The 25438-nt window shown below is 42.6% G+C and overlaps 1 protein-coding gene across 1 annotated transcript in view; it reads right to left on the bottom strand.

Moving 5' to 3' along the window:
- Positions 1–25438, bottom strand: part of Cph (BCL11 transcription factor chronophage) — a 50873-nt gene that overhangs the window by 13093 nt on the left and 12342 nt on the right. The window contains exon 2 of the mRNA XM_031974967.2: positions 8262–8714. Within this exon, the coding sequence (XP_031830827.1) occupies positions 8262–8714 (453 nt within the window). The remainder of the gene's footprint in view (positions 1–8261; positions 8715–25438) is intronic.

The raw sequence follows: 25438 nt of genomic DNA, 5'->3' as shown, positions 1-25438 counted from the left end.
GTGGTAGTGAAGGTGTTAATTATAACGTGCATTAAAAAATTGAGAATAAAAAATGAAACATCGTTACATACTGAGAAATGGAACTGAATTAATTAGCGTTGAATTGGGAGTTCTTTTATTAATGAAATGTGTCCATCTGAGTTCCATCGTGGTTTCCATGTGTTTTCACAAGAAAAAGGATTCTAATATTCGTTACTATATGTAATGACCTCGAGTTCTTGGAAATCAACGGACGACGTCTAATTGTCGAAATGACCCATGGTCAAACCTAGACTTATGGGTTGATCGGCTCCCAAGAATTCCATTTTATGGTTTAGCGCGCAGTAAAATTATCCCTCCAGTACCAGGGGTCTCCGTGGGACCCACGTTGCACAACAATTCCGAAAATTATGGACCCATGTTATTGGGGAAGATGTTCTTTGTTTTGAAAATTCTTGTTTTATGATTATCGGCGGATGTAAGTCAATTACTTATTCTATTTTCCATTTTTATTATCAATTAACGAATTCTGCGCATTTACGTGCACATCACGTTGAATGTAGTACAATGACAAATTTAATCAGTTATATATCTTTTGATAATTCCTAAGAAGAATTCAAATTGAATTAAAATATAAACGACACCCGTTTCTATTCTATTTCTAACTATTTCAATAAGTATTGCCTTACGAGTGACATTGTAAACGAAACAGTTAATCATTTCTTTACGTTATTTATAACTTAAGTAAATCTACAAAAAATACCAATTTTAAGTATATTTCTGTAACTATGCAAATCGTCACTTTCCAACATATTTTCAAAAGACCCCCAGTCTAGTTACTATAAATCTTTGTGGTCAGTGGAAACGTAAAACACTGGTCAGAATATTCTCGAGGACCTTTTATGGTCCTTGCCCTGTCCAACCGCAAGTATCAAGAATGGACGGTGCCCATTAACTTCTCTCGTCTCGTAAATAATCAACGAAAGACAATAGCACGAAAATACTTTTGTGCCAGGCACAATAAACTTTAAAAATCTACCTTCATATAAAATGTATTAATACTTCTGCTGCCTTTCCACAAATATTCGTGTGCGTTTTCCATGCACCGCCCTCTTCGACTTCGTCGCCGAAGCTCATTGTTCGAGAGCCCATTTTATCACGAGTGAAAAGAAGAAACAAAGGGAAAGTACATTTGCCTTGGCGTTTTGGTTGCACCGAAACGTTTCGCGGCGCGTGTATATTAAAACTTCGGCCTTTTCTTGTCTCTTCGCGCGACGTATTCATTGTCCCCGTCGAATTTTCCCCACGGAGAAGAAGACAAATGGAAGTCCGAAGCTATTTTTCGAAAAAGTCTCGGCTTCAGCGCCAACGGGAAAACAAGCGGCAATGAAGTCTTGCTTAAAGAGTGAAAAATGTACCTTTAGAACTTCTATATTACAAAATTCTTCGTTTCGAACTGCTGCGATGAGTTGCAACATGTGAAACGCATGACTAAAATACTTCATGGTAGCTTCAAAGTGGTTCTACAAAAATAAAAATGTTCAATTCTACTAAAAGAAGATAAAAAAGTATCCATACACCTTATCAACTTTCAACTTGAGTATTTCGCTCAAATAATACTTCCCAAATTCCATTTTCATCTTACAAAAAGACATTCTAATAACATAATCACTACAAAAGTACAATCCAATATTCCTCTAAAGTCAATGATCACCCACTTCAGAAATCATAAATATTTGCCGACACCATAAACTACCCCTTCAACGTTCACCCACCTGAACACGCCACAAAAAAACAACAGCACAACCAAAATATGTATCCCATTATATTTCCAAGTTGACAAGATCATTCTTCCCGAGTTCCATTTATAAACCACAAACTAAAATACCCAGAGGGATGAACTAAGACGTTCATCGAAGAGAAATAAAGCAGGAAGCGAACGAAAACGCGCGGAAATCCCGAACAGTGAGGAACGCAAGTGCAAGTAGCGCGTATTGGCTTCCCCGGTCTGTGTATCATTTTTATGTCATCCTCGTTGACTTCCTTCCGCGCGGGGGGCGGCGAGGGCGGAGGGAAGAGGGCGGAAGGGCTGCAGGACCTCGAAACCCTGAGATACAACCAATTCACGAGCAATTTTCGACGCGCCTCGGGCGGTCCGCGAAGACGAGACCGGACGGGGATGAAAGAAAGAAGAAAAGGGGTGGAAAGGAGAGAAGTTTACGATCGGGACGGGGGTTCGAGGCACGCAAAATCGTCCGGGGAAAAAGGATCGGCCGCGAACGGGAATTAATATTCCAGACAAACCTGACAGATAGATCAAATCTGCATCTCACCGGGAGCGCCGGTGTCAATTTCGACGGATTATCGCCTCGCGTCTCGCTTCCTTTCTCCGCCAACCCTCTCTCGCCCCCTTGACGCGCGCGATCTCGCCCGTAACGTCACTCTCTATCTTATTTTTTTCCTTAACGCAGCTGCTGGGACAGCCGCTCGCGTGCTCACGGAAATGATATCTCTTTTTCCTATTTTTTTCAGCCTCCTCTCCTTTCATCCCCCTCCGGGGGATAAGTTTTATTTCTCCTACTGCGGGAATTACCTTTCTTTGGCGTCGCCTTTGGACGAATTTTGTAGACTGCGAAGTTTTAGTTAGGGTGTTGGAATAATTGCATTTCGTTGCGGTAGTTTAGAAATGCTTTATGAATTTTGGGGTAGGAGATTCGAGGGGCTGTGTAATCCTGTGGCTTGTTAGTCAAATTGTTTGATGTGTATTGTTTGTTGGTTCACGTCATTGTTGAAATTAAAAGGGGGTTCGCTGTGTTTCATTTTGTTAATCCCTTGCCCTGTGGTTTATTTCTTAACTGTGATCGATAATTAATAATTTGTTAGAAAAAGGAATTTTGATGCTTGTTCTATGTCTATATTTACTCCAAAGATTAACGATTGATAATACCAAAGTAATATTCGACTAATATTTAAAAAAATAAATATCACTTAGATTTCTCGAACTCAACTTAAAATTCCCGTCACGAGTCTGATATTGTAGCGCACAAGGTTAAATACATTCTTCCAACCATACTGTAGACGATACCTCCAGAACAAGCTTGGCATAATAAACTTCCACAAAGCACAAAATGTATTTCAGAATTTCTATGAAACAAAGAACTCCATAAAAATCCAACTATCCCCTTCAGATCAACTTAACCAAAACAATACGCGATAAAAAAAATTGAAAAACTTGTACATCCAGAAGAAACATTTTATCCCTCCAAACAATGTACAACAAAATATTTACCTAAAACCAGAGGTGTTACCAGACCATCCGCCAGCAAGGACCATCAGGTTAATTCGGGTCGCGGCGGGACCGCGGCCGCCCGCTTCAGAGGCTCCGGTGATTAATGCAAACGATCATAATTACGTAACAGATTGTTGATGCAGCGAGAGCACCGGTGTCTCTTTAAAATTTCATCACGGTCCGTGAAACTCGTTCCGGCCCCCTCCACCCGGTGGCTGGCAGTTAACCCCATCCGAGGCCAGCGCGCTGGAAAGAGAGAGACGAGCCCGTGCTCATCCCCGGGACTCCTCCCGGCTTGTTCCCCGGATAAGCCCCTTTCGACGCCTTTTTTTGTCGTGTTTTTTCATTCCGTTATCGACCGGCCGCGTCCAAAAGCCCAATTAGAATCGTCCTATTGTCCGGCCACGTGGTCCGCACGAGCCACGGCTGTCAACTGTATAACAGCGACCGCGTGTATCTGCTCCAGCGCTCCGTCGCGTGTTGTCCAGGTAGAGCGACACGGATCAGAGCCACGCAACCGTAGCGCGCGCACCCCTCTGGACCAGGATCCTTTATCCTTTAGGCTTTTTAGCGGGTTTTCTTCCCGGCCGCGATCGAAGCGTCCCGGTTGATCTGCGCGCCCTTAGAGGGCTAGTCGATTTGGTAACTAACTAGTGGAAGATCGTTGGAGCATGCTTTCAGGGATCTGGTAACGGGCTCCGGGAGACTTACGGTGTTTTGGGGCTGATAATAACGTTACCTTTGTTTCTTGTTAGCGTGGAATTAATTAACGCGTTGACGTAGTTCTACGTCATTTTAAAGTTTACCGTTGCCCGCCGGTGTAACGCAATTTCCCGTCGTTTTCAAGTTTACGGCTGGTCGTCGGTGACGTAATTTTATGTCATTCTGTATTTACGAGACGCGTGCGTTTCGCTGGACTTCGTTATCCGGATTTATGGCGGACGATTGTTAACTATGTTTCGCTGTGCTATTGTATTAATCTTGTCAGTTAGTTTTGTTACTCAACAGAATAAAGTCGACGTCGATGGTTCGACAGTGCTGGGAATTGTTATTCAACTTTCCACGTGAAACTGCGAAATCATTCGTCGCCATAGATTTATTGATCAATCAATTATATACTTCCAGCCAGCTTCCACTTATAACGAAGATTTATAACCCGAAACACAATACGAACTTCACGCCCCCTACACGCATGGAATATTTTACGACATTCGCGGCGCAATCGATAAAATTTTAACAGACCAATAAACAAACTTCGCGCTACCGTTGACACCTCCGAAACGCAGATCGGCGTCTCTGCCAACGTGTGAAGCTAGGGACAAAGAACGTCCGAAGCCGAGTGTCTAATAAAATTATCATCAAGGCGAAACCTTCGAACAGGAGACAATTAAGGCTGAACGAGCCCTCGAGGACAAGGAGGGGGTCATTCCCGCGAACGTAATAATATTTACAAAAGTGAGAAGACGCTAATTGTAAGAAAAAGGGGGGCGTAGGAGAGGGCAGTGACTCTCATTGCGGCCGCGCGTCTCTCTCTCTCTCTCTCTCCCCCTCACTCTCCTGCTCACTCTCTCGCTCTCACTCTCTCTCTCTCTCGCGTCTCCTCTCTGCGATGCAAAGCAGGCTGCCACGTCAATTTGCACAGGTAAGCACTGAGTTAAGAATCTCAAAGGCTGTGCTTTCAATTCATCAAGGGCGTCAGGCCGCATGAATTTCGTTTGAGGCAGGCGCCGTTTCTTTGAAGTTAATCGGAGTAAACCGCCGCGATCGCGCTCCGGTGTCGATTCGTCGACGAGTGGGTGCGAAATTAAAGCTGTCCCCACCCTACCCCGTACCACCCCCACCTTTATGTACCAGCGAGTTCGCAATTCCGCGAGCAGACGAACGAACTTGGCTGCCATTGTTGCCCGCGGGAATTTCGACGAAATTAAACAGTCATCGGGTGCATTGACGACGCGAATAGCGTTCGGAACGCTGTTGGGACATGAATTGTGGGGATGATGAGTGTAAATGAATTTTATCATGTTGGTAGTATGTAGCTGATCATGGCTATCAGAGGTTGAAATTTTTTAGTTAAATGTGGTTTTTCTTATTAGAACAGTTTAAAATGGAAGAGAAGATTTGTGGATTAGTATTATTAGGTTATTACAGTTAAGTTATTAGTGTGTTGAAGTAATAATTAGAGAATATTGAATCAAAGAAGAATGCACTCCTACATTTCTAAATTTTTACGATAGTACTTCCTATCTAACATAGTTCACATGGTACCTCGTAAATGGCAATTATGCAAAGAAAATATAAGAGATCAAAGAGATCAAAGTTTCTCTAATGTTTATAGTAAACATAACAGCAATATGTTTTTTGATGTTTGCAATACATTTTGCACTTTCATCTTCTCCAACCAGTGGATCTTCCTGGTAACTTTTCAAGGCTAAAAGGCAGGAGGGTAGTCCCAACAAAGGGTCACGTTCCAAATAAAAACTCGTCACATCCTCTTTTTCAAGTTTAAACCTTGAAACCTGCACTCTGTAGTTCGCATCTAACTGCTGGAATACCCCATGACCAGGCTCTACACTCATTCACTGTTGTCCATTTACGATGACCCACAGGTAACAAGATTGCCCGTCCATACGAGTCCAGTCCCTAGTAATTAACATTTAGAAATGGCACACGTTCGTCATACTCGTTGAACAAACTAAATTGGGCATAGAATAACCTACAGTAATAAGATTAAAAAATAAACTATTAATCTTGGACAACAGTGTAAAAGACACAGAGGACATTCGCAAGATTGCCCGCCCATACGAGTCCAGTCTCTAGTAATTAACATTTAGGAATGGCGCACGTTGTAATACTCGTGGAACAAACTAAATTGGACAGAGAATAATCTACAGTAATAAGATTAAAAAATAAACTATTAATCTTGGACAATAGCGCAAAAAGGACACCGAGGACATTCGCCACCGTTGGACTCTATGGAATATGACAATGTGGCCGGCCGATAAAAAGGGGTCACGTTTAAGGAGAGTGGGGGAGGGTGGCCGACTATGGGGGCAGGTTCACCCCAATCCCCGAGCGGGCTCTTTAAATTCAAAAATCGAATCCGCCGTTGTATTGTTCGTGCTCGTTGAACCAGGATCGACATCAGATGGCAGCCCGTAACTGTACTTTAAAACTCCCTTTTTTCTCTTTCTTCTTCGACCCCCTCTCGGACAGCCGAATTCGAAACCGTAGTTTCCGAACGCAGATGACACGCACCGTGTGACACAGATCTTTTTACTGTTTTTTACAAAGAACAATTTTGAAAAATGCTTCGTTTCGAATGTGAATGACAATTCGCGCATAGGGGTGGACGCGTTGCTACAGTGGTTCTCAATTGCTTTAGAGAATCAATTGTTCTCTATACTATACATTTTCGCCATTATTTATTCCTTTTGTACTGCATATTACAATTAATATAGTTACTGTTGCTTCAAATTTATATATAGATATTTATGTTTATATTCATTTTGATTTTATCGATTAAATTAATACGACTGCAAAGGAATGATCCTACAGTTATATTAAAAGTAAAATAAATTTTGTTGTTGGTTGATTACTTCGACAGTATACTTCTCGAAGTTGTCACTCGAAAGATCAACGACATCAAGATTCACAGTTTGCGAACCACTGTGCCACGGTGTAAAATACGTTTTCAACAGTTTCGCCGCATTTTTATTAGAATTCGCTTCTGTCACGGGATCGCTCCGCGGGCCCGTGGAGCTTCATAGAATATGAAAGTCGCGGCGGGCATTTGTTGCCGGAACCTACGGGCTATATTTATAGTGGTTGCCTTGACTCGGGAGACCTAACGCACAGAACTCAAAGCGGAATATGTCAAAACATCACGACAACGGTTTCGGTAGCACGTGCCTCGTCTCTCGGTGCCGTGCCAGCGTCAATTAAATCTCCGACGCGAAAACGGCGGCAATTAAAAGTACCAGCGAGTAAACGTTCCCATTCATCGCGAATGAAATCTGAACCTATGAAATATCGATCGGCATAAGATTAATGAAACGCCGGGAATTTCGCCTCGATGAAACGTAAATAACATTCACGGGAAAGAAGTAAAAGGTTGGACCAGAAGACACGCGGGGAATCGTAAAAAGTTGCCCGCCGATGAAGAGGGTTAAAGTTCACCGTTTAATCTCTTTCCTGACTCCGTTCGGCCGTTAAGAAATCTCAGGCGTTCTCTAATCGCCTTAGCCACAGGCTTCTAATTAATCGTTAATCACCGGTGTGCAATATCAAACTGCCAGCAGGTGTGCTTGTTTTATTCTCGCTTGTGTTGTAGTTACTTCTAACAAGCCGTTTAGCGCAAAAACGGCTACACCAGGAGTAATGAAACTTCGTTATTCGAAATTTCGACATCGCGAACCGGTCTCATGGTACTTACAACTTCGTTAACCGTGTTTTTATCTCTACCGGTAACACGTTTGCTAGCGACGTCTTATTTAAGAACATTCCTTGTGATAGATATTCAGTGTTCAATTTAGTACAATGTATAACACATTATTAACACAAATCACAAAATTATTGACATACGTCGAGTACAATTGTCAATTTCTTTCAAATTACTCGATATTCACTAGCAGAGGATGCTACATAGATTCATAAACATTAGTTTACATGAACTGCATAGCATATAAAACTTGGAACATAACTCGAAACACTTTTTCCTCTCGAATTCACCTAATTTTATACACCATCCCAGTAGCAAACGTGTTAAGGGCAAAACAGAAAAGCAACCCTTCAGGCCCGATCATTTACTTCAAATTTCCACAATCATTCTATTCAAACACTTTGAATTTACCGAACTATTTCAATTACCTAAACAATTTAAAAATTCTCTAAAGCTCTAACCACGTTAATTTCTAATCAGTGAAAATGTTTTAAGGAACCATCAGGGCACAAAGAGTTAGCTTCAAATAAAAAAACAAATAGACAAGGGACTCACCGGAATTGACTGTGTTCGTGTCCGCGTCCACAGACTCGATCTTCTGCTTCTTCGGAAGGTCCTCTTTATCCTCGTCGGAAGTTTCTGTCCGTCTTTTGGGCGTCGAGCTGGCGCTGGCTTTCAGCTCGATCGGACTTCCAGCATCCGGCCCCGAGCCCTGCGGCGTCGGAGGACTCTCCAGCCTGCCGCCGCCTCGTTTGTTGATAGGGGCGGATATGCTGGGCACTGAGTTCAGCTTCGAGTCCTGATCGGCAGCCTTCAAGGCTAGCGCGTCCTCCGGGTCGGAATCCTCCGGAGCCGCCGTCGCCGGTGGACTGTGGCAACCCTGAAGCGTGCTGCGACAGTGGTTGACCTTGTGCTCGATGAACCGCACGATCTCGCCGAGGGGGTAGGACGCTCTGCAACCCCCGCATTGGACGGTGTCTGGGGATGTGGTACCTTGAGAGGTTTCCGCTGGAAATGAAAAAACACGAGGTCGTTTGTTAAATTAGTTTGTTAACAGTAGAATGTGGATGTTTTTGTGAATATGGATTCCTTGGGGGTAATGTTTAGTAAATTACATTAATTTGTTAACAGCGAAGTGTAGATGTTTGTATAAATACAGATTCTTAAGAGTTAATGCTTAATAAATTAGATTAGTTTGTTAACAGTAGAGTGTGGATGTTTTTGTAAATTTACATTTTTAGGAGTTGATTTTCAGTAATTTGTAGTAACGAAATTGATCCTTTTGCGGTAGGTATTATTTAGACTGAATTCAACAAGGTTAGATTAACGGAAACTGAGGCTTTTATAAAATTGGATTAAACGTTATACTATATTGCTGTTGAAACGTTGACATCCACTATGAATGCATAAAATTCAGAGAGCAGTTTTGGGAAGACTATGAATTTTTATGAGAATTTCAATTTTTATATGCGAGAATCGTGAAAGTGAGCTGTAATAGATTTAGTAGCTTAATAATAATCCGATGGACGGTGGGAATGTTATAAAACCTTACATTTACATTTTATTTTTCTTCGTAGATCTTTATAAACGTTTAATGCGTTTAGAGTCGTAGTTCAATTATCAGTCTTATTCTGCGGATTCGCAGTAATATTTCAAAGCGTATCAAAGATTAAAAGAAAGGGATTTATACACGTTTATAAGATGAGCTCTTGGGTAATTCTGCGAATGATTACGATTAAAAACTTCCACGTCAACTTATCTCACTTAGAAGTCTGAGAAAATGGAATCTTAATAGGATGAAATCGGGTATGAAACGGCGTTTAAGTTCTTTCTAACCCCACAGATCAATTTCCTTCAATTTTCTCCCTTTTTTTGCTGAAAGTTGTCACTGGACATTTCTCGAGTACCTCACGTTCCCTCGTTTTACACAAAAGGGCAAACACATGGCTTCATGAGACTAAGCAGATACCTCTCGCAGATACAGACACTTCAAAGTCCGTTTCCTTAAACCTATGTCCAGGACCACCCAATGATTCAACATATGTCCATTTTGTGACATGATTTCCATTCTTCTAAATTTTATTTCTCTGAATGAAGTCGATAGCTAAATTTTAGGTACTCTTATTATATCTATATGCTTTGAATTTTAATTTATTTATAATTTGTCAATTGTCAATTTTACAAAACAAAATTCAGAGTATTGTAATGGAGCAACAATTGACAACGCAATATATCAGACTACATTTCATTGCCGAGTTGCTTTCTTTCATTCGCACGAAGCATGGTAGACCTACACGGTCAAGAGAATTCGCGTTTGCGCGCTGGCCATTGGTCAATCAAGCTCCGCCCCGAAAGAATCGAACGGAGTCCGCGCATCAGTGAAAACTTGATCCTGGGAAATCGCTGTGACCACGTATGCCTCGAGGGACAACCCCTACGAACTATAGCTATCAAGCCAGGAAGCGAAAGAGACAATGAAACATTCAACAGAAGATACAGGAAAAGTAGCAGTAGAAACACGAATTCCAAATTTAAAACTTCTGTCTGAATAAAACATTCCGGAAGATGAAATATGAGACAGTTTCATCAGTTTCTTCGTTTCCTAGTTATATATTAATAAACACACATGAAACATCCAATAATCTTATTGAAATGAAACTAGAGTATTACATATAATTATTCAAAAATACGTAATCGACTCTTTCATATTTAAAGTATATTGCGATACACACTATTCGCAATATCTTGAAATATTAACTAAGTCCTTCAATTACGTCGAAACTTCTAAATTAAACTATTTTCTTCCACGTTCTAACAATTTCCTTCAATATCAAAACACTTCATTATTTGCGTATGCAGATAATCTCACCATATTCTTCCACTCTTAATTCTACAAAACGAATCATGTTCACAAAAGTAATTTACCAAAATATTCACTGGAAAGGTCAAAAATCCCCAGCAAGGACCCAGCTAAAGTATATTTACATGCAATAAGTCGAAAGAAAGGAGACAAGGAAGACAATAAATGCTTCTATTATTTCCGCGGGGGTTGGTATCCCATCACGACGGATATGGACACTCGACTCGCGTAGGGAAAAGATCGATGTATGAAACCATGCCAATCTCTATGTTAATGGGCCGAAGTATAGAGACCTGGGGCGAAGGAAGAGCCGCAAGAATCTCCGGCAGAAGGTCTGCTCGAGGACACTTAAAAGTGAATTGTTACGTCTGCGGCTGACCCCGGGACCTTAGACTCTCTCCTACCCCCTTCGCCGGCCGGCAGCTTGGAAGGGGGTGAATTATAAGACTTGCGTAGAAGGAAATTAGATCTCTATATCAGCCGTGAGCGCTTTCCTCCGGGCTAACCGAATTTCCCTTTCTGTTGTTCGCCGGCGCAAACGCGCGCGAATCGAGTCCGTGGGTACGGATTTATACGCGAGTCGTGATTTCATTACGAAACGCGACCCGGTATCGCTGGGAAATATTCGGGAAACAGAACCGGCGCGGACCGCGATCTTTCTGGGACATCATGTTGACTTGTAAATTTTCGGCTCGTCCGTGGACGCCGGATCTCATCCTGGCCGACATTAGAATTGTCTCTGCGGCGTGGCTTCGGAGGTTAGAAAGGTATTTTAGTTGCTTGCAATTAAGGGGCGAGAAAATATGTCACGCGTTGTTTGAACGTTTGTTGGTTACTTTTGTGGGGGTGAATAAATATGTGTTATTACAGTTATTGTAGAGGTACAAAACAGATGACTTTGAGTGGGTTTGGAAAAGGTTCGAGTTGCTATATTTGTGTGGGTAATAATTTGAAGGAAGGGAATAATTTTGTATAGAAGATGAGTTGGTGATATAATGTTCTCACTTGAGACACTTTCTGAGAAGAGTGGAATTAGAAACTTGAATTTTTGATGTGTAGGATAATACTATATAGATCTTGGTATAAGGAATTAATGGATTAACAGAAGATGATGCCAGTTGATTAATTTAGTAATAAAAGTAAATATACTATATTATTAACACACAATGACACAATTTTGTCAGTTGTAATTTTATCATAATTCTAAAAGTCTCCAAAATGTTCAAGCAGAAACGTTCATCTTAAAAAATACCAAATAAAAAAGAATTCCTACGAAAGTACTTTTCAAAGTTCCAAATCAGCGGACGTCACCTCAATACACCCCCGCAAAAAATACACCTCCCTTAACTGAATACTTAAAGCCCAACTCAATAGCCGTTTTCTAACCAACTCCCACGAAGAGTCCAATTCGATCCACACTGCCACCGATACACATCACAAAGTGACACAATAATAACCCGAAAAGATCCTTCCATTGACAAACATCCTACAAGCAATCAAGATAAATATCATCGCTCCCTGAAACCTTCTCCACCCCCATCACCGGAAGGACGCGTACCTGACCGCGACAGGAAGCGACGGAGAATCATCGGAATTCCAAAAGATCGATCTCTCGAGATTAGATCGGCATCCAGGAAAATCAGCGAGAAAGGGAACACTTCCCAATGCGCGTACCTACAACGAACTCCGAAGAAAGTCTCGGGAGGGGAAAAAAATTCCGGAACAGAGGAGCGAAGAGTCTGTCGTCGAAGGGGGATGAAAGTCCGTCGAAAGGAGACCGTGTAGAGCAAAAACGGCGATCGACCGCGGGACGGCAAAAGGAACGAGACAGCGAGAGAGACCCGGTTCCTGAATGGACGCTACGGGGTCCGTTATTCGCCTACGATTCAAAAGCGCTCGGTTAGAAACAAGAGACGCGCGACCGGTCGTTAACGACAATGGGCTTTTGTTTTTTCGGGGGCAGATGTTGGGGATCTGAAGCGCGCCGGAGAGAAAGAGAGAGACGGGATAACGCACGGCCGCGCAAACCCCCGGCGTTTCGGGTTTTTCGGGGCCCCCTAGGCCCCAAGAGGCGAGCGAAGGAGGACCCCGACACGTGTCTCCTCGCCACTTCGTGGATCCATCCCTCTCGCGCGTGTGCGCCTCGTTCGCGGTGTCTCGTGTCTCTCTCCTTCCACGCTTCCTTGTAACCTGTCCGCAAACCGGTCGAAAGGAGATACACTCGGCAGCCCCTAATCGAGTGTCGTCGGCTGCTTACTCATTTAACAGCTTCCCGATTGGCACGTTCGCGTTTGTTGCAAAATCGGACACGCTGCTGGGGTTATAAAGGATTTAGTGCTACGGGATTATCGGGGTTCATCGGGAATTCCGAGGGTTTCTTGTTTGCGTGCGGGGTTTCAGGAGATACCTTAACACTAGAACTACCAGGCAGATCGAAATGACCAATTTCTAATTTCTTCTTTTACAATTGCTGTAAAGGTGCAGACACTGCTTTAAGAAATGATTAAAGAAGCTGATTTCGGAATACCTAAACTGAAATATAAACCAATTGAAATCTTAATAAATTCACGCTTATAGGTTTTATAAAAAAATTTTAAAAAGGTTTAAGTGCTCAATAGTTCTAGTGTTAAGGTTGTTAGTTTTTGAAATTGTGTCGTGGAATTTGGTTTTCGTTGTGGGGGGAATTGGAGTGTGTTTTTACGGCTGTGTTCTGAAGATTTTGGTGGAATGCGTAATTATATGGAATGGTACACGTGATTAATAAAATGTTCGAAAATGACTAATCTCTTGCCCTATGACTTCTTTCTGAACTGTGATCGATCTAAGCACTCTGTTATTAATGAATTAAATACAGTAGATAAAATGTTTTGCATTCAAACAAATTGAATAATAGTGATATTTATTAAATTCTATTTGAAATCTCAGCCACAAGTCTGACACGATATTATAGTCCAAAGGGTTAATCGAAAATGAAAGAAATTTTCAAGTAAAAAAGGAGTATACAATGTCACCTTAAAAGAAATTCGAAAACGCTGAACTGTGAAAGAATCGATTATTAATTGAAATAATTTCACAGTACTTCAATCACAGTACGATAATATTGAAAACTATATCTCAATTTTTCCCTAACTAAAATCAAGAACCATAAACTCACATGGAGGAACAACAAATTTCCTCCAAAAATAGCTCTCAAAGTGTACTGCACTTTAAAATGTGCATCGAAGTAACAGCATTATCATCATTACCATTTCAGAGCACTACAGGTTTAGTATCCAAATTAAAACGCGAACCGAGTACAATGAAATAGATCTGTATGCGCAGGATACATCAGAGTAGTCTGGAAAATTGTGCTGCTTCCCGGAGAGCTCCTTAATTTCCTTGTTTTTGATTCGATTTCTCTCGATCCCTTATCTGGCAGAAACCAGAAACGGAGTGGCCACGGCCGTGGGCGGGTGGGAGGAGTGTATCGCGTATAGGAGGAGGCCGCGAATAGCCGAGGAAAGATAACATAAAAATACAATATTGCTCCGCGAATGTAAGTTGGATTGCTTACAAATTGGCCCATACATCTGTAATGCCTCGATCACTGTACCCGCGTGGCTCCCTTATTGCCACAGACTTCGTAATTTCCATCCACGAGTGGGGCAGATACGTATGGGAATCACTGAAGGACACGTCCCGAGCTTATTAGTCCTCCACATTAATTTTCTTTCCTCTCCTCCACGGGAGAGATGAGACGTCCGGGCCAGAGGGTCTGGCGATTCACGGCAATTACTCACTATTGATCGGATATTAAGTCGTGAATCTCAAACGGATTCTACTTAGCAATTATTTGCACCTTAAACTCACATTTCTCTTTCCATTACTTTAATATTGATCGAACGGTATTGTATTTTGTTTGTAAAATCAGTTGTACGTTGTTTCTTTCTATCATTCTACCTGTTAATAATATTTGAATGTAATTAATTGTTGTTTATAGATACTGTACTTCATAAATTTTATGGATTGATTTAACGTGAGATGTACTTTAAATTCTGTTAACAATATCTTTCCATTTTTATTAGTTCATCATTGAAGACAAGTCTTCGTACATCAATATTTACCATTACCACGAACCAAAACGACCCATTCCCCGATTTCTTCTTTTTTCTATTAATGGAAAGATAACAGATGCTTCTCTGACAGATTATGAAAGAAATTGATGTTGCAACGTGCAAACTGAATTGAGAATCAATTAAAGTCTAAATAATAGCACTCTTCGAGTTTCTATAGAGGAATTTCGAAAAGTCAATTTAACTGCTCGGTATTTTTAGTGTTGAAGAACGCAACATTTCCATTCTATAGTTCCATAAAATTTAATGTAGCTAATATTTCTCTTTTCCAAACACCAGATCATTACACAAACGTATTTCATTGACTTCTAATATATACAAACAGTTTCCAACGACGTGGCTCTGCATTATTGGCGCAAATCAAAATGCATCGAGCGTGGTTCAATAAATTGAAACTCTAAAAATCAGTTTAGTACTTCGTCTGGAGACACGAGCACCGAACGATTTTTTCTAACACATCTGCACAGTGCCACGATACAAACGCGGCCAACACTGATAAACTGACGGATATCCCGAGGCGGTTTCCTTGTTAGGACATCCGTCCTGTCAAAACGTCCAGAGGACACATCGAAGCAATTGAATTACGATCATCCCCAGGGCGAGCTCCGACCGTAACCAATAATTCCATTATCCATTAGTATTGGGTCGCAGCAATTTCCTTCTCCGACCGAGGCATCTAACGCGGCCCGCCGTACGTGGCAGCCGAACCATGCGAAATATAGAAACGGATCAAGAAACTGATAGATTCCTGGCACACGTCACAAAACTATCGAACCGTTTCCACGTCGACGATGATAGAGGCACCGTCGCGTCGCCGAAATCATTCGGCAACCGAAAAGCCTCTCATTTCGCGTCGTTTCGGAGCAGCATTTCGAAATTCGCAGGTGAACGTCCAGATCTGAGTACGTTGAATCGAATAATTCGATTGAAAATAAGTATTCTGATTTGATTGTTGTATGATAATAAATTTATATTGAACATCGCACGGGTTAAGATAATAACAATGTTTAACGTTTAGAAGGATGAAGTTATTCTTCGAAACTATTTGGAATTGCTATAGGCTAAATACACGTACTGTTTCGTGATAAGGTTATCGCTACTGATAGTCTGAATAAATATCCAAAGAATTGGCGTTCACAGACGTTACGTTTTAATCGTTTCATCGACGATTACTTTTAATTCACCGTACAAGTGTCCAATAATCTGAGACTTCATATACATCTTCAAATAAGTAATCTAATTAGCTATATTTAATAAAACTATAATTCCAGTGGCGTTACCGTTAGATTTTCAAATAATTTCCTCATTTCTTCTTAATATACTAATTCCATATATTTCATTATACACTAATAACAACGACAAAAATGCTGTACATATTAAAATCAAACAAAGAGGCCAGTAAATTCACTAAACTTCAGTTTAACGAACCAAAGCTTATCTCCAATCTGAATATGCTCATCAAACGAATGATATCTTCTTCCCGAGCAGTCAAAGCACAGCAATTGAAATCAAAACAATCAAGATTCGTCAACACCATCCCCAACATTCGAGCCACAAACGAACGTTACAAATCAGCAATTACGTTATCCTCCGGCGAGCTCGGCGACGCATAATTCCATCTAGAACCGTAACGGCGTTCCCGCGGCATTTTTCAAACTTCACAAACGATTTCCCAATTTCCGCTGGAAACCCGCGTCTCTGAAAACAATCGGGCCAGCCACGATTTATATCGTCCCGTTCTGTCCGCGTTGTTTACCTTCGAGCGCCATTACGCGTCCCTGCGAACCGCGAGTCGCCATCCAGGCCCCCTCTCAGCGCGACTCGATCACGGGTGGCACACGCGTGTTGACGACACGTACGAAGTCACCGAACGACCATCGCTGTTCGATTTCCGATCGAGTCGCCGTGATTTCCGGCGGTTTTACAAGCGAGAAGCAAGCATCAGCGGCGGGATCTGGTTTCTCCCATGCTCGGATGCTGACTGGAGCATCGTCGCAGGGCACGGGGCAGGCCAAGGGCCGTAGGCCCCGACAGGATATCAAAAGAAGAAAGGACCTACCGGCGCGTCCATCGGTGGTGGGGGCAATTTTTATACGAAACCCCCACTTTTTCCGCCGATCTTTCTCTCCCTTTTCCCTCCCAGGCTCTTTCACCCCGGAAACCCCATCGTCCTTTCGACTTTTCTCCAGGGGTGAGGAGTTTTTAACCCCCCCGAACAAGTTCGCTGGAGAAACCCACCCCACAAAGGATCCAAAATGGCGGTTGCTCGTAGCCGTTCCTCGTGTATTTTTCTCTTTTTTATACACAGTCGACGACTCTTGCCTACACGGGGACCTAGCTGCGCGCCTCGATGCACCTAAGGGTGGAGGACCATGAAAAAAAAGACGTTGACCCTTCGATCGAGAAAAAATCGGAGCCCGTTTCGCTGGATCCAGGCACCTAGTCTTATTACAGGACCGTCCTCTTGTGCCCGCCTATTTCATAGAAGCTTTTCTTCCGTATCTTTGATCGTTTTCTCTCTTGTAAAGGACGCTTCTTCAAAGTCCTTAGAACACGAGAACGCCAGACCTAACGGGTACCGGGTGGATCCCGAATGGAATCGGGGTCACGGGTGTATAGCGTGGACCGATCAGGGTGAATGCGCGGAGAGGACGCTCGGTGCTTGGAAAATTTGTGTTTCAGTATCTGAATCGGGATCTTCGGAGTGAGGGTTGTGGTATTAATAATTGGAGGTAATGGATTCTTGTTATATGATGATGGTTGAAGATGTCTGTTTTCTTTGGTTGATTGTTGTTCGTTTGGGAAGTGGATGTGGAGTATGTATAAAGGACTGAGTCACTGACAATTTAAATGTATAATTTTAGAACGAAATTAGTGAAAGCTGGTAACACTAAGGTTATAGGACGCGTCAATTTGACATATATTGAATTTTATAAATGTCATTTGGCAAATGTTTACGTCAACTTTTATCGATGCAATTGCACGAATGTGTATTTTAATTTTCCGTGTTTCACACTGTTCTCAACATCTAAATAAACGAACACTCATTTTTCTAGAAACAACAGAATAAACGTAATAAATATTCCTAAACCTAGTGCCAAAATTGTTAAACTATATTTCTTAATAATAATACAGTTCTTTTGAAAATAATATCCACAATATCAAAAACTGCTCAAGCGAATATCACAGACTATTAAAAGAAAAGTCCGAATTTCCGTCCGAAAAAGGCTTGTCACCAAAAATCCAAGTACAAACGAACAACAACCTAATTACTAAAAGCACCCCCAAAAAGACCTTCGAACGTACAACTCACTCAAGGCAAAAAAAATCTCCAAACAGAAAAACGAGCAAACGAATCTCGCCGAAAGCAAACTCCCCGCATCCAAACTCCACGGAACAACAGAAAAAAATCGCAGCGGCGTGGATCGAGTTCGGTACAAACCCAACGTTCGAAGTTACGAGGAACAAACCAACCCTTCCGCGGGCCCGGCCGCGGTTCCGGGCGAACGTTTTCGGGAAACTCGAGTTCCGGCTGGCAGAAATTCGGTGGAATAACGGGCGGCGTGGTCGTTCGACGGGGTCGAGGGGCCGCGGGAGGGTGGACGCTCGCGCGTTAATTCTCGCTCGAGAAAATTCGCGCGATCGTTAATTATTTCGCGTGACATGCTTCGGCACTTGGCGCGTTCGCGCGTTGTCAAAAGTTTGCATTCGGATGTTTTGCGGCGAGCGAGCAGCGAGTTTCGCGGGGGACGTTTTGAATAATGTAACAACGAAGCTCTGGCCCTCCTCCGCGCGCGTTCCCCACCTCCTTCCCCCCCCCCCCCTCGACCCCCTTCTCTTTCCTCTCTTTACCACGGAACTTTCTAATTAACCGAGGCCGGCCGAAAGAGCGAGAACCAGAGAAACGCGTCCCGAGGATCGCGAGAAAGGCAGACGAAGAGAGGACCGTCGCTGAATGGGCGACACGCGGGGGAGGAACGGAGACGAGGCGAGGCGAGGCAAGGTGAGGCGAGCGCCACGCATCCCACCGGGTTGTTTCGTGCCGGACAATAAAAGAGCCTCCATGGTGTTTCGTCGCGGGCTGGCTCCCCATTGGCGATCCTGCGGCCGTTGTTATCGCGGTTCTCATCGTTTGTTTTCCGGTCATTGTCGAGCGGGAACGGCAAGTGACGCGTGCCGTTTCGCGGTTAAGGGAAAAATTCGGACTCGTCCCACGGAAAACTTTGTTTTTCCTGGCGCGACTGATGAAAATATCGCGCTTGGAAGAACGATTCTTTTTATAGTTTGTTTGGGTGGTTTTTGATTATTTTGTGGAAGGGAAAGAGGGCTGAGTAGGGAATTGTGAAGGGGATTCGGAAGTAGAATCGTGGGAGTTTTAGTTAGTTAGTTAGTACTTTAACACTGAAACTACCGAGCAGTTAGATTGACTTTTTCAAATTTCTTTGTAGATAGACTTTAATTTAATTTCGTGGTACTGTATTAATTTCTTTGATCATTTTGTCAGAGGGACACTTGTTATCTTTTCAACAATTGTCGAAAGAAGACTGTCTGGTAGTTTTAATGTTAAGTAATCTTCTGGAAACATTAAGATATCTAGCATTCTTTACTAACTGAAACAATTGGAACGATATTCCAGTTGATCCATAAATCTGACTATAAATCTTCGCTCTAAAAAGTAAATTTAGAATTCTCTAGTACCAATCACAGCGCAATGTACTTCACAACCCCATCAACACCTATGGTAACATATCAAAAACCAAATTTCTCAAAAACCGCTCGAAACATCCTCAAAGGAAACAACAATCGCAGCAATCAAACTGAATTCGCTTCAACATGAAAGCGTTAACAATCCCTGCGTCAAACTCCGAAAAAGAGAAAAATCCGCGCGACAAAGGCGAAATCGGAGTCCGCCAGTGACGCTGGCGCGACTGCCGCGCGTGCGAAAAACACGAGTCCGCTGGAAGCGTGCTCGCGATCATTTATTTTTCTCCGGCCGCGTCGGTTAACACGCTCGATTTCCGCGGCAGCGGATAATCGCGGCTGCGCCTGGGGAAGCAGCGATTGGAACGAGCGTCGCGAGGTTCCCAGGAATCCGTCGGAGATTTCGACTCCCACGAAAGGTGAAAACTCCGGCTCTCGGCTGGCAAAGGCCACGCACGGCGAGCGCGCGCGGTCGTGGCACGCCGACAGGGATGTGACAGGATGTCCCGGCACGGATTTGGTGCGCGCTACGTGCCCCGCCAGCTGGACCACGATCGCTGGCGTCCCCTCTGCCCCTTCTAACTGTACCGACACATGATTTATTTTGATGAAAAAATCAGGAAAGGGGTTTTCCTTGAAAGAACCACGACGCGCGCGATTCGGCCGATTGAAAAGGGGACAGGTCAAACTCTCTAGGACCTGTTTTCGGCCGTTTCTCAATGGACAATGTCCTGCTGCCCGGCCACAAAAGACTCCCGGGACTAGAGATCCTCCCACGATACGCATGTGGAGCGGCGATAGAGAGAAGGATCCTAACCCGGCGAGTGGGAATACAGCGGGAAAGAGAAAGAGACGCACGGACACACGGCCGTGTGTATATACCCATTCACGGCCCGTGAGAACCAGATTTCATATTTCTCATAACCGTCCGTCCGTCCGGCCGACCGCGGAACGGATAGAGCACGCAGTTTTCTAGCGACGAGCATCTTTCCTCGCCGTTTCTCACTTGGATCCTCTCTCTTCGCAGACAGAGACATTATTGGTCCACAGAATGGTCAATCCACGATCGCTCACCCCGTTTCAAACGGTTCACTCGGAACCAGCAGGGTTCCGGGCTCTCTTTTATCTGGTGCTTTGGTCAATTTACCTGTTACAACGAGATTCGTTCGCCCGTGGGAAGCGGCGGACGCGTTTCCCGGTTATCTGATCGCCACACGGAAATGGAAAAACCGTTCCATGTAGAGGCCGCACAGTTGGCCCGAGTTTTCGGATTCGGAGATAGCGCGGAGGATACGCGAAACTGGGAAGCCGGTGACCTGGATCGGGATTAATGCCTCGGGAAATCGTTTTGCCGAGGATTCATCGCGAGCCTGCTGTGAATTGGATTTTATGAATCAGCCGCTCGTGTATAAATTTGTAATCATTAGGTTCGAGTTTTGTGGGATTCGAGGTGGCTCCGCGTCGATTCGATGGAGATTTTGCGTTCGCTTGTGCTGTGGTTTAATGTTGCACGCTTGGATCGATTTGGATGAGTTGAACATTGATGCGCTCTGGAAATTTGTTAACGGATTTAGGCAATGTATGTATGTTAGTGGAGACTTGTAAATTGTGTGTGTTTACTGAAGTGAATGTTAAGAGTGTTAATGCTGGGTGATTATATGACAATGCGGCTTCGTAATTAAATTTTAATATAGACTCGATCTGGACTAAAGGAAATGTGCTAGTTACTCAAATGGCACGTGTGGCTTAATAAAAATGTTCGAACGATGTCTGTAGGTTGGTTACACGAGTCGTCGATTCGTCTCGCAGCAACCATCATTTTTTCCTTTCCACCCGTGTCTCCACCACAATTACACGAAATTCATTCCACTCGATAAACCACCGAATCGGAGATCAGGCAAGCGATAAATTGATCTATGACAGATCGTATCAGTTCCGAATATCCCTTTTGTCATCGGACAGTTTGGGTACCAAAAGAATAGTCACGGGAAACCACGGCTGTCAAACTTGATTTCAAAATTTCTTCGATTCTTCTACTTTACATCTATAATCCAGAGTTCAACAAATTAATTTATTGACCACGGTTACAATAATAACTATATCCTCCTTAGAATCCTCAATCTTCAAGTTCAAAAAAACATGAAACATCACCATAGAATAACTATAAATTATTCTCATCACGAAGGAATATAATCTAATGAAAATTATTCTACACATTTCAATATTATCATCACAATAAATTCTTTTCAAAGACTTATCACGTTTCATTATTCCTCCTTAACCTCTTCCCTTATAATAACATGTAAAACTCGCGATGAGAGTTTCAAATTGAATTCGACAAATCTCAATGTCATTTACTTCTAAATGAAATTGAGATTAAACGAATGAAGATAAGTAAATGAAGTATTACTTTCTATTACCAATTTTCAACATTTGCAGCAAACGTACACGGAATAAGTATAAAATTCTTTTCTTTTTCTACCAAATTATTAATGATAACGCTGCTTTATACACCACAGTTGCGAAGCAAATCGCAGAGCAAGGGGTTAACGACAAAATGTCCACCGAAATTATACAATGCCCGAAAGTTCCCGATAGCTCCGATACCGGTCGTAGAAAAACCCGTGACCCCTAATTTCTTTTTTTCACATCGTAGCCCTCGGATCCCGTCGCGTAGCGCCCCACGGATCGGCCACGCAATTGGTCCAGCCGGGCACAATGAATTATCTCGGACAATCCCACTCTCCTCGGGCCGAACGGCGAGTCGATGATTTTTTTCGGAAAAAGAAAGAGAACGATCCCGCTGAGCAATTTTGTCGGCGGCGGCCAATCAGGCGGCGATTCTCGCGAAACCGGCACGCCACTGGTCGACGATGGCCACGGGCACGCACACACCTTCCAGCCGGTTTTTCTTCTTCTTATACAACTTCCGGATCAGCAATGGCCGGACATGACTCCGAACGGTCCCGCGTTTTGTCACCTTTATCTCATTGTACGCGTCCTCTCGGCCGTTACTTGTTCACCTCCTCCGGTGTGGCCTGTCGCTAGTCAAAGCAAATATCCTGCGAGTTGCCCGCACGCCGCTATGACCCGAAAATCGCGTCACGAATCGTCGTTTCCGCTTCCGGTGCTAACTGGCTCGAAGGACAGTGGACAGCGTTCCTCGAGATTTGCGTAACCGAATCGATCGTTTATTCTACGAGGAATTGTTTCCTTTCTTCTAGCTCTTTCTTCTATATAGAGGGTGTTCGAAAGTTATTCGGCGGTTATTGGATTGTTCAACGTAGAAATGAAGAGATAAGGATTTGACCCTTTGAGGGGAAATTTTCATATATATCCGGGAAATGCTGGACGGTTATAAACAAATATTTGTATTTTGGTTCATTTTGATATAGAGTTTATAGAATTTTGTACGCAATACTAAGAATATTTTAGGATTCTTTTCTTACTAATAAAATTAAAGAGAAACTTTTTGGAAGTACATGAAGAAGCGATAACTCCTTGGTACTTAAAGAGTTAATGCTTTTTGGAATTATTAATGCTTTGTAGTACTTGATATGGAAGATTTAGGATCCTCTTATTTTAAACAATATTGCAGAATTAAGAAATCAACACACAGTATTTCTTATTTCATAAGAAAAAATAACATTTTCTTCTCGTTTGCTTCAATTTCGACGTTTCAACTGAAAATAGATGGTTGGATTCAATTAAAGTAAAATTACTTGATCGCGGTGATTAACGTTTTATTTACAAACCTCTTTGTTTTGGTAATATAGAGTTTTGAACAAAGTTAATAGTACAATAAATCTCTTTCAACTTTTAATATAGCATTTCCCAGTGCATATGCAGTTATGCAATATATCGTTCCTTCGTTCCACCGGATAATAATTACGGAAACAAAATGGTTATTGTGTTACGGAATTCCACACAAACTTTCTCACGACAGTTCTCTTCACCGGGTAAACATTCTGGAACTTCCCAAAAAATACCGGCAACAATTAAAATCGCAAACCTGATACGTTTATAGCACTCTTGATCCTATGAAACTCCCTATAGAAAAATATCCGATATTTCATAAAATTTTCATATTCTACATTCCAATCTACATTTTCTCCATCTGAATTTCTATAAATCACTGACCAAATACTATATTCAATATTCGAATCGGCAACAACAGAACAACAACCCTTTACTCCCTCAATACAAACGTCACTTTAAAAATCATTTTTACAACCGAATCCAGACCTAACGCACCTTAGAAATACCAGCTAAATCAAAATGACAAATCCATAATTCCATACTAAACGCTCACCGAAACTACAAAGAAACTTCCAATTGAAACACCCAAAACAAATTCCTCCATTTACCGAAACAATACAATAAAACCCCACCGAATCCCACTGAAACACCGATGCAAACTGTCATAAGCCATTACAACCCAACCGTTCAGTACCCGACATCAGCATCGACACCATGGAAACCTGAAAAATCTGTTAATCCAATAAAAACTTGCCAGCAGTAACCCGCGCTCTAATCCCAACACTTCTCTCGCCGTCTACTCCATGAATTTATTTAACGAGCAACATAAGCGAGCGCTGGGAAGAGGTCGGAAACCAAATCCATCGAACGCCACGAAAATCCTCAAGGCTACGCCATTACGGTAGTCTCCTCTTTCCCATTTAATTACACGCCGCCAGGAGGGCGAAGCCGCCGTCGCTCTCTTTCTCTCTCTCTCTCTCTCTCTCTCTCTCTCTCTCTCTCTCTCTCTCTCCCCGTAAAGTGGCACCCCGAAGTAGCGTTCAAGTTCCCAAAGTTACGGCGTTCCCAAACGAGCGAGCTCCGCGCCGGTATAACTGGCTCGCGGGCGTTTCGCAGCGCGCGGCCGGCTCGGAAACCGGCTCGGAAAATCTAAAAACGACCGGCGTGTGTCCACCCTGTTCCTCTGAACTTGGTCTCCAGAAGGATCCTATTTATAGGCGGGCCGCGGCCGCACACGCGTGGAATTATAACGGGTGACCACGGCCAAGGAAATACTGCCGCGAAAATAGTCGAAAATGGCGGACAACCGTGGCGGGTCGAGTCGACACCTGACCTGTCTCGAGCCTTGAACGAGACCTTTCGCGAACGGGGATTCTTGCTACCGAATGGGATCGATGACACCCTTTTCTTTTGGCTGCGGCTGGAGGGAAGGGGTGACGTCAGTTTGTGTAGATATGTTTCTTTTTTCTTGGAGATTGAAATGGTTGATTGGGGAAATTTTGAAGTGTGCGATTGTTTGGTGTATGAATTTGATCGTGGTTAGATTGAGGTTAGTGATTGTGAGTGAGCTGGAATCGTTGAGAGCACGACAATTTTAATCTTTTGCGCTTGATTTATTTTTTATGTTGATGGGTGTAAGCTTGTGTTTATTTTTTGGGAAACGAATTGAAGTAATACAATGTTTTGTTTATTACTACTATAATAAGATTTGATTTTTGCAATCTTTTGAAGTGTGGAACTTTTTAAAGTATCACGGCTGAAGTATACCACATTTGTATTGTAATCTATAGTATTACGTACGAGTGTGAAAGGTTAAAGATGATGTGTGAATAGAAAAATAAACTGTTCTTGTTTTCGATTTTAGTTTATAATCGAGGAAAGCAAGAACTGTGGAAAAGAAATTTATATAGTAAACTTCCGAAGTTCTTGTCTTTATATTTTAAATGCCTAGAATTTGCTAAATGTATGTAAACGGTGTCATTCGATTTGTTATTCAAACTTTTTAAATATTCAGTTTTGTGCTAATCGATAATTTTACATTTGGAGCGGATCGAGGACATTATCCCCATATAAAAACGAGTTGATGGCGCAAACGAAAAACACGGTGTTTCTTGTGAAGGATAACAAACCGAGCAAAAAGGTCCAGAAGAAAAATGTTCACTGGAGAAAAGAAAAAAGTATCTTGAAAAAAAAACTGCGATGACACTGAATGTATTACTTCCTGCGGATATCTATTCCTTGAATCCACAGACCGATGGATTAGGTATTTAAAATGTCAGGGTTGGCCTCGGGTACGTATG

Source organism: Nomia melanderi, chromosome 12 (assembly GCF_051020985.1).
Source record: "Nomia melanderi isolate GNS246 chromosome 12, iyNomMela1, whole genome shotgun sequence".
In the NCBI taxonomy this organism is placed as follows: Eukaryota; Metazoa; Arthropoda; class Insecta; order Hymenoptera; family Halictidae; genus Nomia; species Nomia melanderi.
Note: the sequence above shows the minus strand (reverse complement) of the source record. Positions and strands in the feature narration are given on the sequence as shown.